Here is a 16,156-nt window from a genome sequence, read left to right as displayed (position 1 = left end):
TCCCCAGAAATGAGACAGAAGGGACCCGGTACCGAGTACCCCACTGCCCTGCGCTTGGGGGCCGCTCCACATGCGTTCACGAATGCAACCAAACGCATGTGCTTGTGAACGCATGCGTTCATATAGACAGCAATGCGTTTTTTTGTCGCAATCGACCGCATGCGTTTCCAGGCGGCAAATTGACGCCTCTAAAAATTACTACATGTTGCATTTCCGCGCCAAGCCGCAAACGACGAAACTACGCATGTGTCGTCAAACGTGGCAAAACGCGAAAAATCTAAAACGCATGCGTCCCAAATGTTAAATATAGGAATACACAACGCATGCGGATATATGTGGTACAAACGCTGTGGACACAACCGCAAATGTGAAACCAGCCTAAGATCCAACTTCATGTGTTCAGAAATTTCCAGCAACACGGATAGGATAAAGCCAACATCAGTGTGCTGATACCTTCACTCTAGTGTGTTTTCAGTCCGACTGCTGAAAAAATTTACATTACATGGACAGAACTGCTACCAATGTTATTCAATTAGGTTATTCAGATGAGCATTTGTTTTTCATGGACCGAATCAGTGCTTGTAAAAAATTCCAGCATGCTTTTCTCAATATGTTAGGCCTGTTTCACACGTCCTGATATTTCCAGTACCGGAAAAACCAGTACCGGAGATATCAGTGTCCCTGTTTGTAACACTTGCGGCACACGTGGGGCAACGGCGTGCTGCATCAGTACCATACGTACTAGCGATAGGGAAGCAGCGTTACTGTTAGACGACTCAACATTCTCCCCTGCTCTACCGGTGATCAGCGCGAGCAGGGGAGAATGTTGAGACATATTTAACTGATAACTGTGAGAGCAGACGCGGTTGATGGGAGTACTACTCCCATCAGCCTACACCTGCTGCCGGCGGCTGATGGGAGAATTCATCAGCGCGGGGACCCCTCTATTATTGATAACAAGCCTTGCTGAAGCTGACAGCTGAGGGTTGCAGCCCGCAGTTGTCACTTTTGCCTGGTTGGTTATCAAAAATACAAGGGAACCCACGCTGGTTGTTTTATTTATTTATAGCGTAGGTGGCGGCTGATGAATACTCTCAACTGCCGCTACCTGCTCTCACTGTTATTAGTGGCAGCAGATGTAGGCTTATGGGAGTAGTAGTCCCATCAGCTGCTGCTTGCTCTCGTTGTTATCAGTTGAATATAACATTTAAGGAAACTTTCACACTAGCGTCGGGCCGAGGTTCCCGACGCTAGCGTTGTCTCCGCCGCACAACGGGGGCAGCGGATGCATTTTTCCAGCGCATCCGCTGCCCCATTGTGAGGTGCGGGGAAGTGTGGGGAGGTGGGGCGGAGTTCCGGCCGCGCATGCGCGGTCGGAAAAAGCGCACCGTCGTGAGCAAAAACATTACATGTAGCGTTTTTTGGTCCCGATGGTCCGCCACAACACGGCGCAACCATCGTACGACGGTTGCGACGTGTGTCAATCCGTCGCAATACGTCGCTTAATGTAAGTCTATGGGGAAAAAACGCATCCTGCAAGCACTTTTGCAGGATGCGTTTTTTCGGCAAAACGACGCATTGTGGCGGATTGCAGTTAACGCTAGTGTGAAAGTAGCCTTACATTCTCCCTCCTCGCACTGATCGCCGGCAGAGCAGGAGAGAATGATGACAGCCACCTTCAGCACCTGTGAACAGCACTTACTGTAGTGCTTCTTCCCAGGCGGACAGCCATGTGTCATCAGTGTTCAGGATGTTTTGCGGCCCATGCTGCTAGTAAAAAACAGACATGTTAGTGTATTTTTCCCATGGACACATGGTCTGTGGAAACACACTGACATATTTACTTGAATGGGTCTACCTGTGTCAGTGTCTCTGGTACGTGTGAAAACTGTCACCACATGTTTGGGACACACTGACCTCTGAAAGAGGCCTTAGATGAAGCCACTGAAAAACAAACTGGATCCCCTACAGATCAACCGTATAGTATCTGCTTTTAAGAATACATTGCAATTCTCTATAGGAAACTGCATCTGGCCTTGTAAATGTGAACAAGTATAAAAGATGGATCTCATACAGATTGGATCCAGAGACAATGGAGATGAAAAATCACCTGTTTTTTCTGAATGGAATTCGGACAGTTTATGGTCTGCGGATAAATACTCGCCTCATGAAATACTTGGATTCATATTATCACTCGATGGCTGCAGAAAGATCACATACAGGTTAGTGTCCGCATGACGTGCGTTTTACACAGGTCCAGTATCATTATTCAGTTTGGAAACTTATTTGTCCTTTATTCAAAATTGTTCATGTAAAAGCTGAATGCCATACACGTGTAGAAAACGGACATATGGCGGCACACAGGACAGACACACGGATGCAATACGGATAAGAAAATGGGAAGTGTTCACAGCCAATGCCAATCACTGCTGCACAGGCAGATGTCAGCTATGTCTATGGCCACGGTCACTCTAGCAGTATTTGGTCAGTATTTTACCTCAGTATTTGTAAGCCAGAACCAGGAGTGGGTGATAAATACAGAAGTGGAGCATATGTTTCTATTATACTTTTCCTCTGATTGTTCCGCTCCTGGTTTTGGCTTACACATACAGTACTGAGGTAAATAACTCACCAAATACTGACTGTGTGACCGTGGCTATATACACGTGCGTGCCCCATTCAGGTCCTCATTTCTTATGCACTTCTGTATAACATAATAGTGGTATCCTGCAGCACATGCTTCGCCTGGACACAAGACACTCGCAGGCTGTGGAAATTACTCAGTTCGTCACTGTTTTCTTAGTGCTGGCGCAATTCCTGCTCTGTCCACTAGGTGTCCGCACAACCTGTTTTTTCCTCCCAGCCCTGTCACTTGTTTTGCTAGGAACCTTGATTCACAGCCGTTGTTTCCCCATGTCCGGGGTGCTCAGCAGACAGCGCACTGCAATGTCTAAGCCTGAGAACGCCTGAATGGTGAGTCTCTATGGGAGTTGCTATGCATTCTGCTTGGTGTGTGGCGAGTGTCCGCTGTGGGTACACACTGTGCTCAGCTTCTCCAGACTTGTCAGCACGGCATAGGCTCGCTGCCATAGCATACTGGGACTTGTAGTTCCACACTGCATGTAAGCACAATGGTGGTCAGCAGGAAGTTTTAGAGTCTATGAGGAAGAGTTATTGACATCAGGAAAAGCGTAAACTTATGTAGCGGACAGTGAGGTCACTGGTTCCTAGTGTGGCTTGTGTTATGTGCAGGTGACACGAGGCTCCCCGGTGTATTATACTATGGCCACGGTCACACTATCAGTATTTGGTCAGTATTTTACCTCAGTATTTGTAAGCCAAAACCAGGAGTGGGTGATAAATGCAGAAGTGGTGCATATGTTTCTATTATACTTTTCCTCTATCTGTTCCACTCCAGGTTTTAGCTTACAAATACGGAGGTAAAATACTGACCAAATACTGATAGTGTGACGGCAGCCTAACAGCCACATCAATGATGTAATTACACCACTATCCGGGCCCTCAAACACAGAAACTGAGCCAAAAACATTGCATCGGGTGCCACGTCCCAGCCAATCAGCAGCTCTGACAATCATCACCTGACCTAATTCAGTTGCTCACTGCTGTGTTTCGTTAGGGACAGTTTTGATAGTGATGCCATCATTTGGGTGACAGCTGCTGTACGATGGCCACGTGGTCTGCCTGAGGGTCCCAGGCTGGTGCCTGTGGAAAAAAGAAATAATTCTCAGCTCTTGTACACAATTTCCTACTTATTTAAAGGGAACCTGTCACCATAAATAACTCTGTTAAGCTGCTGGTATGGGGTTAATCTGCAGGCTAACAGTGTTATGATGCTGCCCGGCGCATGCGCGCAGCCGAGTACAGCGGGGAGGAAATGATCTTTATTCTCCCGCCAGTGTTCGGTATTCAGTCATGGAGGCGGTGCCGGTTCAGTCACCACTGAGTATACAAAGGCCGCTGTAACTGCGCCCCCAGCCGCAACTGACAGCTGGCCGCAATGTAGTCAGGGGCGCCGCTCTGTATACTCAGTGGTGACTGAACCAATGCTGCCTCCATGACTGAATACCGAATGCTGGCGGGAGAATAAAGATAATTTCCTCCCCGCTGCATTCAAGAGCATAATAACACTATTAACTTGTAGATTAACCCCATATCTGCAAGTTGACAGCGTTATTCCTGGTGACAGGTTCCCTTTAATAGGGGGATACACAACTACCATCACTGGAGAGCCGTGGAGCATTACATAAAAGGGACTCTGTCAGCAGGTTCTTGCTGCCCCATTTCAGAGCATCCTAATGTAGGTGTGATTTTATACAGAGCTCGTGAATATGGAATATTACATGGCAGTGGTTTGCTAGTCCTCTACTGATAATTTCCTGATAATGCAACAGTGATTTTTAACAAAACTACAGCAAGTATCCCAATAAGTGACACATAGCTGGAATCAGGATCCCTGTTTCTACCTTATGCTGGTCTCCGTTTAGGGAGCAGAAGCCTGGTGATAAACTCCCCTTAATACTTGGCTGCAATGTAGATATACACTTCTCAACATGTAGAACACGACAACAAAAATCATTGGTGGGTTGCTGCATTGCAATATGGGTAGAGAAATTGGGACGTCAAGGTGGTTCTGTTGCTCAAAATAAATTCCATTTGGAAGAGGTGTAACACCTTTGTCTTCATTCCAGCAGGAAGATAGGAAGGAAGTTTGGTCTCAATGGATGAGAGGAAGATGAAAAGGAGGAGTCCCAAGTCCTCCACTAGTCACCCTCCACCTCTAGTCAACTCTAAGAAAAACTCTGTGCCGCTCAGCAAGAGCACTGGCTTCTCAAATGCTGCACCACAACCAGCCGGGCAAAAGCCAAAGCTGAAAAGGTGAGTGTGAGTTATGGGTTGGGAGACAAGATCTCGCTGTAACTTTGCTGAAATATTGTGGCCAACCTGAGACACATCCTGAAACAACTCACAGTGCAGAGCCACGTTAGATATTCAGGTGCAAGAACTGCATATGTAAGTTCATTGACAACGTCAGGCCTAATGGTAGGCTTAGCACAAAGGATTTGTTTTGTCTGGAGTGTTCCTTTTAAAGAACATGAACTCCTTTTTGTTTTTTGTTTAAAGGGACTGTCTGCACAGAATGACTATTCAAACCAAGTATAGGTGCTCAGTGCACTCTTGGCATGGCCAAACATTTAATGGCACCTTCCCACCTGTTTGTTTCCATGTATCTCCACCCCAACTTCTCTTTGACAGCTGTGAATTTATAGGGCCAGAGAAGGGCAGAGAGAGATGGAAACCAAGCAGGTGGGAATGTGCAGTAAATTATTGGCCCTGCTTTTTTGCACCAAGTGCCTGTACTTGGTTTGAACTGTCATTCTGTACTAACAATGTCCTTTTTAATTCGTACTGTAGACTTCCTTACAAATATTCCACAATTTGTCTTCCACAAACTGTAAGTATCATAGCCGGCAGCAGAAGGAGTTACCAGTCATATCCATTAGTGTGCTGGTCTGATGGCTATGGGCTGTATCCCTAACCTCATATCTCCTGAACTTTTATGAGGCCAGTTTTACACCCCTGTTTTTGTCACGTTTTTATATTGTAAATTCATAGAATCATAGAATGTTAGAGTTGGGAGGGACCTCTAGGGTCATCTGGTCCAACCCCCTGCTCAATGCAGGATTCACTAAATCATCCCAGACAGATGTCTGTCCAGCCTCTGATGACTTCCATTGAAGGAGAACTCACTACCTCTCGTGGCAGCCTGTTCCACTCAATGATCACCCTCACTGTCAAAAAGTTTTTTCTAATATCTAATCTGTGTCTCCTCCCATCCAGTTTTATTCCATTGCTTCTCGTCTTTCCTTGTGCAAATGAGCAAAAAGCCGATCCCTCTACACTTTGCCATCCCTTCAGATATTTTAGACAGCTAATAATTCTCCTCTCAGTCTTCTCTTTTGTAAGCTAAACATTGCCAGATCCTCTAACCGTTTCTCTTAGGACATACTTTGCCGTCTGCTCACCATTCTGGTTGCTCTTTTCAGAACTTGCTGATACAATCTTATGCAACAGATACATTTTAAAGCAAGAATATCAATTTTTTTAATCATATGCCTTGCATTTTTTTTCCGTCTGTTTATCATTTCTCAAGAAGTTGTCAAAATTAGAATTAAGCGAACCTGAACTGTAAAGTTCGGTATTCGTACCAAACACCTAGTGGCTGGTTTTGAACACTGACTTCTCCCGGAAGTCCGTTTTAGAGTTCAGAGGAGAGAGAGACACGACAATTTTACAGCACCAAAGTTTGGGTCCCCATTGACGTCTATGGGTTCGGGTTCACGTTCTTGTAGAGTTTTGGGACCCGACCCGCACTTTTGACTAAAGTCTGGCCAAACCCGATGAACCAGAACATCCACAAGCTTGCTCATCCCTAGTCAAAATGTCTCCTAGTCATGTGAAGATCTCTGATAACAGGGCTGTAACTAGCCAGTGACCGTCCCATACCCAGGACAGGTTTTTATCCTCTTGATGGTGACCGTGAAGGATGCCATTGAATGTCTACAAGCAGACATTTTGGAAACTGTGTGGCATTAATACAGAAAGTACATTAAGAAAACCAGAAAACATTTTTTTTTTTTTTAATACAATGGATAAACTTGATTTACTGGAATTGAAAAAGGCCATATAGAAATCTTTCTAAGGATTTGTTTTGCATTTCTCCATTTTTGGTCTGAACTGTTTTGTATTTAATTTTTTCCATTTTCTTTTTCAGAGCCATTAAGGAGAAATCAAAATCTCAGGGAGAAAGTAAAGGCGCTGCTTCTGCACCTATTCAGCACTCTTTCCTTACAGATGTTTCTGATGTTCAGGAGATGGAGAAGGGCCTTCTGAGTCTATTGAATGACTTCCACTCAGGCAAACTTGAAGCTTTTGGTAAGTATTACCAGCATTAGTGATTACAGAGAGAGTAATAATTGTGTGTGTGTAATATATATATATATATATATATATATATATATATACATATACACACACACACACTAGATGGTAGCCCGGGTATTCTAGAATATGTATGTAGCTTATTTATGAAGAGTTTAGAATAATGCATTGAATACACAGGATTCGGCCGGCTGTGACCAATTAGCGAAGCGTGGTTCAAATCCCGCGCCAATTCACGGCCGGACTGCGCCTGTCGCTGATTGTTTGCGGCCGGCCATGTAGTATATAACAGCCCACGTAGTAAATAGCACAGCCACGTAGTATATAGCACAGCCACATAGTATATAGCACAGCCCACGGAGTGTATAACAGGCCACATAGCATATAACACAGCTCACGTAGTATATAACAGCCCACGCACGTAGTGTATAGCACAGCCCACGCACGTAGTGTATAGCACAGCCCACGCACGTAGTGTATAGCACAGCCCACGCACGTAGTGTATAGCACAGCCCACGCACGTAGTGTATAGCACAGCCCACGCACGCAGTGTATAGCACAGCCCACGCACGCAGTGTATAGCACAGCCCACGCACGCAGTGTATAGCACAGCCCACGCACGCAGTGTATAGCACAGCCCACGCACGCAGTGTATAGCACAGCCCACGCACGCAGTGTGTAGCACAGCCCACGCACGCAGTGTATAGCACAGCCCACGCATGCAGTGTATAGCACAGCCCACGCACGCAGTGTATAGCACAGCCCACGCACGCAGTGTATAGCACAGCCCACGCACGCAGTGTATAGCACAGCCCACGCACGCAGTGTATAGCACAGCCCACGCACGCAGTGTATAGCACAGCCCACGCACGCAGTGTATAGCACAGCCCACGCACGCAGTGTATAGAAATGTGGGCATCATATCCCTGTTAGAAAAAAGAATTGAAATAAAAAATAGTTATATACCCACCTTCCGTTGGCCCCTGATCCAGGCGAAGCGGTTACCGACGCTCCTCGCGCACTCCGGTCCCAAGAGTGCATTGCGGTCTCGCGAGATGATGATGTAGCGGTCTCGCGAGACCGCTACGTCATCATCTCGCGAGACCGCAATGCATGGAGCGGTCACCGGAGCATTGCGAGGAGCGGGAAAGGCCGGTTCTGGATCCGAGGGGCCGACGGACGGTGAGTATATAACTATTTTTTAATTTTTTTATTATTTTTAACATTAGATATTTTTACTATTGATGCCGCCTAGGCAGCATCAATAGTAAAAAGTTGGGGACACACAGGGTTAATAGCAGCGATAACGGAGTGCGTTACCCGCAGCATAACGCGGTCCGTTACCGATGGCATTAACTCTGTGTTAGCGGTGACCGGAGGGGAGTATACGGGCGTCGGGCACTGACTGCAGGGGAGTAGGGAGGGACTAATCGGACTGTGCCTGTCGCTGATTGGTCGCGGCAGCCATGACAGGCAGCTGGCGAGACCAATCAGCGACGCGGGATTTCCGTTACGGAAGTTGACAGAAAGACGGAAGTACCCCTTAGACAATTATATATATATATATATATATATATATATATATATATATATATATCTATCTAGCAATATTCCTGAAATGTGTCACTTAGTGCAATCAAAAGTAAGAAAAAATAATCAAGAATTGTGTTTTAGTAAATTTATTTTAATTAGTGTTTTCCCAAATTGTGTAATAAAAAGTGATCAAAAATTTGTATGTACCAATGAAAACTACAGTTTGTCACATAACAAATATGCTTTCTTACACCTATTAACCCCTTAACGACCAGAGGTATTTTTGATTTTGCTTTTTCATTTTTTGCTCAGCTTCTTCCCAGAGCCATAACTTTTTTATTTTTTGGTCAATATGGCCACGTGAGGGCTTATTTTTAGCGGGACGAGTTGTACTTTTGAACAACACTATTGGTTTTAACAGATCGTGTGCTGGAAAACGGGAGAAAAATTCCAAGTGCTGTGAAATTGCAAAAAAGTGCAATTCCACAGTTGTTGATTTTTTTTTACTATGTTCAAGAAATGCAAAAACTGACCTGCGAATAAGATTCTCCAGGTGATTATGAGTTTATAGACACCAAACAGGTCTAGGTTCTTTTTTATCGAAGTGGTGAAGAAAAAATTCAAACTTTGTTAAAAAAAAAAAAAATTGCGCCATTTTACTATACCCGTAGCGTCTCCATTTTTGTGTTCTCAGGTTGGGTGAGGGTTTATTTTTTGCATGCCGAGCTGACATTTTTAATAATACCATTTTGGTGCAGATACGATCTTTTCATCGCCAGTTATTGCATTTTAATACAATGTCATGGCGACCAAAAAAACTTAATTTTGGTGTTTTGACTTTTTTTCTTGTTACACCGTTTAGTAATCAGGTTAATCCTTTTTTTATTGATAGATCTGGCAATTCTGAAAGCGGCGATACCAAATATGTGTAGGTTTGATTTTTATTTTTTCTTGTTGTTGTTTTATTTTGAATGGGGCTAAAGGTGGAAGATTTGAACTTTTATTAATTTATTTTTATATATTATTGAAAACATTTTTTTTTTTTTACTTTTGTCATGGTTCAATAGTCTAGAGGAGACTAGAAGCTGGCATAACCCAATCAGCCCTGCTACATACAGGCGATGATCAGATCACCTGTATGTAGCAGAATACCTCACTTCCTCACTCACTTGGTTGTCATGCCAACCCATCGGTGACTCGCAATCACGTGATGGGGTCACCGATGGGCAGATTTCTTGCGTGATTGCTGGAAGCACATGTTAAATGCCGCTGTCAGAGTTTGACAGCGACATATAATGGGTTAATACGGTTGGAATCGTGATCCACCTGCGGCTGTTCCGGGCACATGTCAGCTGTTCAAAACAGCTGACATGTGCCTGAAAAGATGTGGGCTCACCGCCGGAACCCACATCAAAGGGAAGGTGTCTGAGATCAGCGTACATTTATGCCCGATGTCGGAAAGGGGTTAACAGAAGAATATAAATCCTCAGAATATGGCATAGAAACAAATTTCTTCATTGATGAATTTATTGTGCAAAAATAATAAAACTAAATGAATTTGGTATCATCATAATTGTGCTGGCCCAAATAATTAAAATATCACTTAATTTGAGCACCACATCAGTAGCAAATGATTTGAAAGGTTATTCCCCAGATACGAAGTTATCCATAGAATAGAGGGTAACTTACTGATGGCTGAGGGTCTGACCACTGCAAGTGATCCCCAGAACAAGGCTGTGGAACCTGGCCCTGCAGAGCCACATCCTTAATGGAGTAGAGGTGCGCATGCTTGATGTCTGCTCCATTCAATGTGTAAGGGACTGCTGGAGAAAGCAGAGTACAAGCATTCCCATTATGAATTAGACATGTACTGTAGGTTTGTTCATAAACTTGGTAAGTTGGTTCAGGTCCGGGGAAAAAAACAAAACTAATACCTCACTGGCGCATCGCTGGTCTCTCCGACCACCCTCCAGCTCACTGCCCTCCATCCGGTTGTCTTCAGGCGTACCACATCTCCTGGCTTCTTCACTATAGGCCAGTACGCATAGCTAAAGGCTACAGCGTGTTATAAAGTTGCGATGCTGACACAACCTTTTGATGCACGGTGAGATTCAGTGCACGACAGCAGGAAGAAGAGTAAAGGACGACGGCTGGAGAAGTCATCATGAGGTGAGTATATAACTAGGAGTTGTAAATAAATCTGGGACTCCCTGTACAGTGTTTGGCTATTTACGAAGTATCACCAATTCTGCTTTATCAGGAAAGATATATATCTTTGTACCGTGTTAGCAAGTAGATAGAAAAACAGTCAATATTGAGAGTCCTCAGCGGTTGATGCCTTTTAATGATTAACTGAAAAGATGGTAACAAATAGCAAACTTTCAAGACTACAATTGGGGCTCTGAAGAGTCACATAATGCTTATATTGTGTATGTGACTCTTCCGATTTTGTGTTCTACTATGCCTGATGTAGAAACCTGAATAGTCTTGAAAGCTTATGTCTTTTCAGATTGTTGATACCTTTTAATGACTATTTTCATCTTCTCTGAAGAACAGTAGAGCCAGGTTTTTTGAATCTGCAAGTGACACATGGAATGTTATATTGACCAGTTAATAACCTGGCTTCCTCAGCAGCCAAGGCACACGTTAGTGGCGACAAGCGTTGGGCACTCTTTGCCCTGTCAGGGGCATGGACCTTTTGTTGACCCAAGTTATTATGCTCTCTTTTTGGCACACACAATTGATATCATAGTTGTGCTTTATACAGGCACTTTCTTTTCTATATTTCCATCTTCCCCAGCAACATTGTTCCATTAACCCAACATTGGTTTCATCATGATCTATCTTGTGTTGAAAAATTTTCTAAATGGCTGATATTCTGATATCTTATACCTATATTTGCCATCCTTTCGTTGCTCAGTTCATCTCTTTTACTTAGTTATCAGGATGTGTGTTTGATTATCTCCATCAACGTAGCCTAGCTGACACCCATGCTTGATTCATTTACTTGCTGCAGGGGGTAATTTACAGTGTGTCTCTTGTGAGAGATTTATGTATTAGGGTCTCGTGTGTATTCTACCTGCGCTATATTCACTGTATATGAGAGGCTTTACTCCTTATGGGCTGCCGGAGAGGGTTGATCAACTTACCCTGTTGATCACAGTTAGTCTTGTTATTGACTTTTTAATTGTTTTTATATATTTTTCTTTGTGTAGAGATGTTCATTAATAAAGAACTTGTTTTATTGTATACTGTCATTTCATATGGCTTGTCTTTTTCTTTGTAATAGTTTAAATTCCTTACCACAGGTGATCCCAGCATTATTTGGAGTGGTGCCCTCCGCCCTGTCTCTTTGTCTTACAGATTGCAAATGAACAACGGAAGGACTCCGCTCTGTTGCCCGCTTGTGCGGTCGTCACTTGACTGCAAGTATGTCATTTGTATATTTAAGTTCATGTGCCGACTAGCAACTGTTCCTGCCTCTCTGTGTACTACTATTCAGAGACGTGGATGAGAATCTAGTCGGCACATGACAATAAGTATGACAACCAACCAAGCAGGCAACATAGTGGATCTCTGACAGTGTGCAAATACCAGACAATCTGTAGTTTCATGTAGTGACTACAGAAATGTATGTTCAGCCCGGAAAACCCCTTTATGTCCCAGTATATGCTATCACTCTAAGCCTGTGCATTGTTGTTCTTGCAGGTAATGAATGCTCGATAGAACAGATGGAACATGTTCGCGGGTTGCAGGAGAAGCTGGCGCGTCTTCATTTAGATTTGTATGGTGAACTGGAGGAAATGACAGAAGACAAACGCAAGATGGCCAGGGATTCCAATCTGGACAGACTTCTCTCTGACGTATGTGTGACTATAGACAATATGCTGGTCAATGATATTTATAGTTGTTTCAAAGTATATTCTATATTTTAGTGCAGCCATTACTTTGATTTTGTGTGGTAAGCAAGCCATTCCCTTGCGTTATCTGTACCAAACACTGGTAGCTACATTTATCTATGATTGCTGTGCTTGTATGATCAATCTATTATATGACATATTTTTTTAACAAGTTTTTTCCTTTTTGCTTGCAGCTAGAAGAGCTGAATTCCTCTATGTATCCTTTTCATTTCATGGTTTCCCAACCTTCATATTGTGTGTACATAGCTGAAACTGTGTATGTATGTGTCTGTACATCTAATAGGTGTAAAGTACACCATGCATATTAGATTGTCAGCCAAACTCCCATTTGGCTAACAGCTACAATGGGGAAAGTAAGTAATTGACACACTGGTGATTTGCAAGGTTTCCCACCTACAAAGTATGGAGGGCTGTAATTTTATCGTAGGTTCAACTGTGAGAGACAGAATCTAAAAATAAAAACCAGAAAATCACATTGTATGATTTTTACATAATTAAGTTGCAATTTATTGCATGAAATAAGTATTTGATCATCTAACAACCAGCAAGAATTCTGGCTCAGAGACCTGTTAGTTTTTCTTTAAGAAGCCGCCCTTCTCTGCACTCATTTCCTGTATTCATTGCATCTGTATGAACTCACTACTTATTGATGACTGGAAAACGGCAGTAAAATAGACAGCACAAAAATACTATTAAAAAAAGTATCAAAAAAGTCAAAAAATGAGTATAGGAGACTGAAAAAAAAAATGCTAAAACAGACACTTTAGATTAAAAAAAATTCATCAGTTTTTCCTAAACCATCTTCCTTTTGAAAAACTCAGTGGAATGCACATACCCTTATAGTTCAACCAAAACCGGGCAGATGAGACTCATGTTATTTTACATTCAATATCTATAGACTTTTAGTGAAGTACTAAACTAGTGGATGTGAAAAGCTGTCCAGAATCATTTTTAAAACTGTAGTTTTTGAGGGCAACATCCTGTTTGACCGCCTACTAGAAAGGACATTTGAGAGGAGCCTTGTGAGGAGTACCCACCAATCGGCACAGTTGAGGATGCCTCATACTATTATCATCGTTGAAGAGACAATACAAACAGACAACAGCCAATACGCCAAATTTTTCTTTTCTAGCTCCATGCCAGTGTCTGAGGACAATGCAGCTCTGCCAGAAAATAGAAGCAAATGTTGCACTTCACCTGAATGGTGAAGTGTCCTAGCAAGTTGTAGAGAAGATCTTCCTGGTCTGTGGACTATTGTATATAGTAGATTTACTAAAGGTACCTTCACACTGAACAACTTAACAACGATAACGATAGCGATCCGTGACGTTGCAGCGTCCTGGATAGCGATATCGTTGTGTTTGACACGCAGCAGCTATCAGGATCCTGCTGTGACATCGTTGGTCGGAGCTAGAAGGCCAGCACCTTATTTCGTCGCTGGATCACCCGCTGACATCGCTGAATCGGTGTGTGTGACGCGGATTCAGCGATGTCTTCACTGGTAACCAGGGTAAACATCGGGTTACTAAGCGCAGGGCCGCGCTTAGTAACCAGATATTTACCCTGGTTACCATTGTAAATGTAAAAAAAACCAAACACTACATACTTACATTCCGGTGTCTGTTGGGTCCCCCGGCGTCCGCTTCCCTGCACTGTGTCAGCGCCGGCCGTAAAGCAGAGCACAGCGGTGACGTCACCGCTCTGCTTTAGGGCCGGCGCTTACACAGTGCAGGGAAGCGGACGTTGGGGGACCCGACAGACACCGGAATGTAAGTATGTAGTGTTTGGTTTTTTTTACATTTACACTGGTAACCAGGGTAAACATTGGGTTACTAAGCGCGGCCCTGCGCTTAGTAACCCGATGTTTACCCTGGTTGCCCGGGGACTTCGGCATCGTTGGTCGCTGGAGAGCTGTCTGTGTGGCAGCTCTCCAGCGACCACACAACAACGAAACAGCGACGCTGCAGCGATCGGCATCGTTGTCTATATCGCTGCAGCGTCGCTTAATGTGACGGTACCTTAAGTTCCCTATTCCTGTGAGAAGCCAAATGTCAGTGATGTGGACTTTTAAGTACATTTTTTGTTATCTAGTCTACCCTTAACGTCTCAATTCAGACAAAAACTTCACCTGGCAGATGCCCAAGATATCCCAAAAACCACAGCTAACTGAAGACGTGATCTCACATGCTTATAGAACGCCATATATCATGTGCTATCAGTATTCTGTACAGTGTCTATTTGTTAGTAAAGGTGCTTTGTGAAATGATCCATTCATATCTTCCATACCTCATATTTTCACACGAGTGAAATACATGATTAAAGTATAAGCGGTTTCAGTCCCGATTTGTGAAATTCATGATCTTGGGGGACGTGGACTGTGACCGCCCAAATATTCAGTTGAATTCATTCCTTTTGCAATGATGTAGCATGTACAGAATAGCTACTGCACAGAAATCTACTGTATCATTGGTCCAAATATGTGAAGCGTTTGATAACCTTGATACTGTTATTATATGGGTATTGCAATACCATTCTGTCTCTTTGGGAATGGCTCGCCCAGCCTATGTATCCATGTTGTTTACATGCTGACAATCAAATGCTACTGTACTGTGTATAGTAAGAGGCAGATGGCATGGGTGGCACTGATGCACCTCCACTGTGTATATAGTTTATAAATACCTGCAGAATAGTATATGCTTTTTATTGGAATGTTTGCAGCAATGATTTATTGGAGGTCTGTTTCATTTTGATATTTAAAGTCAATTTCTAGCCAAAAACAGAAACGTTTGCATTGGTATTGGACGTCCCAATTACCCTTCTTTTCCCTGTGGTCTGTTTTGAGAATTTCATTATTCTCCAGGTAGTGCTGGACGGAGTCTGCTCATAACCTACAGCCTGGAAAATGGTTCCTTCCAGAAACTAGAGACCCCATGGTCATTAAAGTCAGACAAATAAAACTGATTTCCTTGATAGGCGTTGTCGGGACATAATGATGGGGCAGATTATACGTACACCCAATCTTTTTTCATTTCATTGGAGATAAACTGCTGCCAGAAGTGGCTGGCAATGACAATCTTCTCTCTTCCAATTGAAAACCAATGAGCACTCTGCTCACTAAATCACTCGCTTGCATCGGGAAGTCAGAAGAGATTGCTGCTTGTGAAATAAACGTTCTGCCAACAGCTATCTCATGTGTACAGCCAGCTTTAGAGCTATCCCTCACAAGTTTATTATTAACTTTTCTGGGCAGATAAGCCACCGCCAAGATGTCTGGCAGCGTCTTTTTCATTTTTCGTGTGGAAAACACATAGATGTATAGCCGTCCCAATCGTTGTTTAGCGTTTGGTTGACAACTATGAAAGTTTTAGGGACACTGTAAGACAAAGAAGGGTAGCACTAGGGAGTCCTAACAAGTCATATTATTTTGGCAGGAATTTGCCTTTAAACAGAGATGGTAATACCAGCATTCTAATATATTATGACATTGCTCATTTTTGTGATTGCATTGGCCAAATAAACACAATTTACAGCTTTCTTTTGTTATTATTTATTTCATAGCTTTATTTCATTGTAAAATAATATTTTAGTAATAGAATGAGTGACATTTTTTGCCGGACACTATTGGATCCAAACAATACATCATTATTCTATATGCAATACATAATTTTTTTTGGTTGATTAGCATTTGGTATCTTTTCCACATAACTTGATTTAGCTAAGGCTAACAATTGCTATTACGCCTC

General features: G+C 43.2%; 1 protein-coding gene across 3 annotated transcripts; it reads left to right on the top strand.

The window, feature by feature from the left end:
- Positions 1-2,824: 2,824 nt before the first annotated feature.
- Positions 2,825-15,947, top strand: CCDC28A (coiled-coil domain containing 28A). Of its 3 annotated transcripts, none has more exons than XM_077289253.1 (6): positions 2,825-2,973; positions 4,710-4,896; positions 6,794-6,954; positions 12,202-12,356; positions 12,587-12,609; positions 14,529-15,947. In XM_077289253.1, the coding sequence occupies exons 2-6, from the start codon at positions 4,739-4,741 to the stop codon at positions 14,581-14,583; spliced, it is 552 nt and encodes a 183-aa protein (XP_077145368.1). In that variant the 5' UTR covers positions 2,825-2,973; positions 4,710-4,738; the 3' UTR covers positions 14,584-15,947. The 3 variants fall into 3 exon arrangements, with proteins under 3 accessions (XP_077145368.1, XP_077145369.1, XP_077145370.1); XM_077289254.1 differs by having other exon boundaries at positions 2,848-2,973; positions 4,713-4,896; XM_077289255.1 differs by lacking the exon at positions 2,825-2,973 and adding an exon at positions 2,976-3,122.
- The last annotated feature ends 209 nt before the right edge of the window (positions 15,948-16,156 follow it).

This window comes from Ranitomeya variabilis, chromosome 2 (assembly GCF_051348905.1).
Source record: "Ranitomeya variabilis isolate aRanVar5 chromosome 2, aRanVar5.hap1, whole genome shotgun sequence".
NCBI lineage: Eukaryota > Metazoa > Chordata > Amphibia > Anura > Dendrobatidae > Ranitomeya > Ranitomeya variabilis.
The sequence above is the reverse complement of the archived record's forward strand: the minus strand, read 5'-3'. Positions and strand labels throughout refer to the sequence as shown.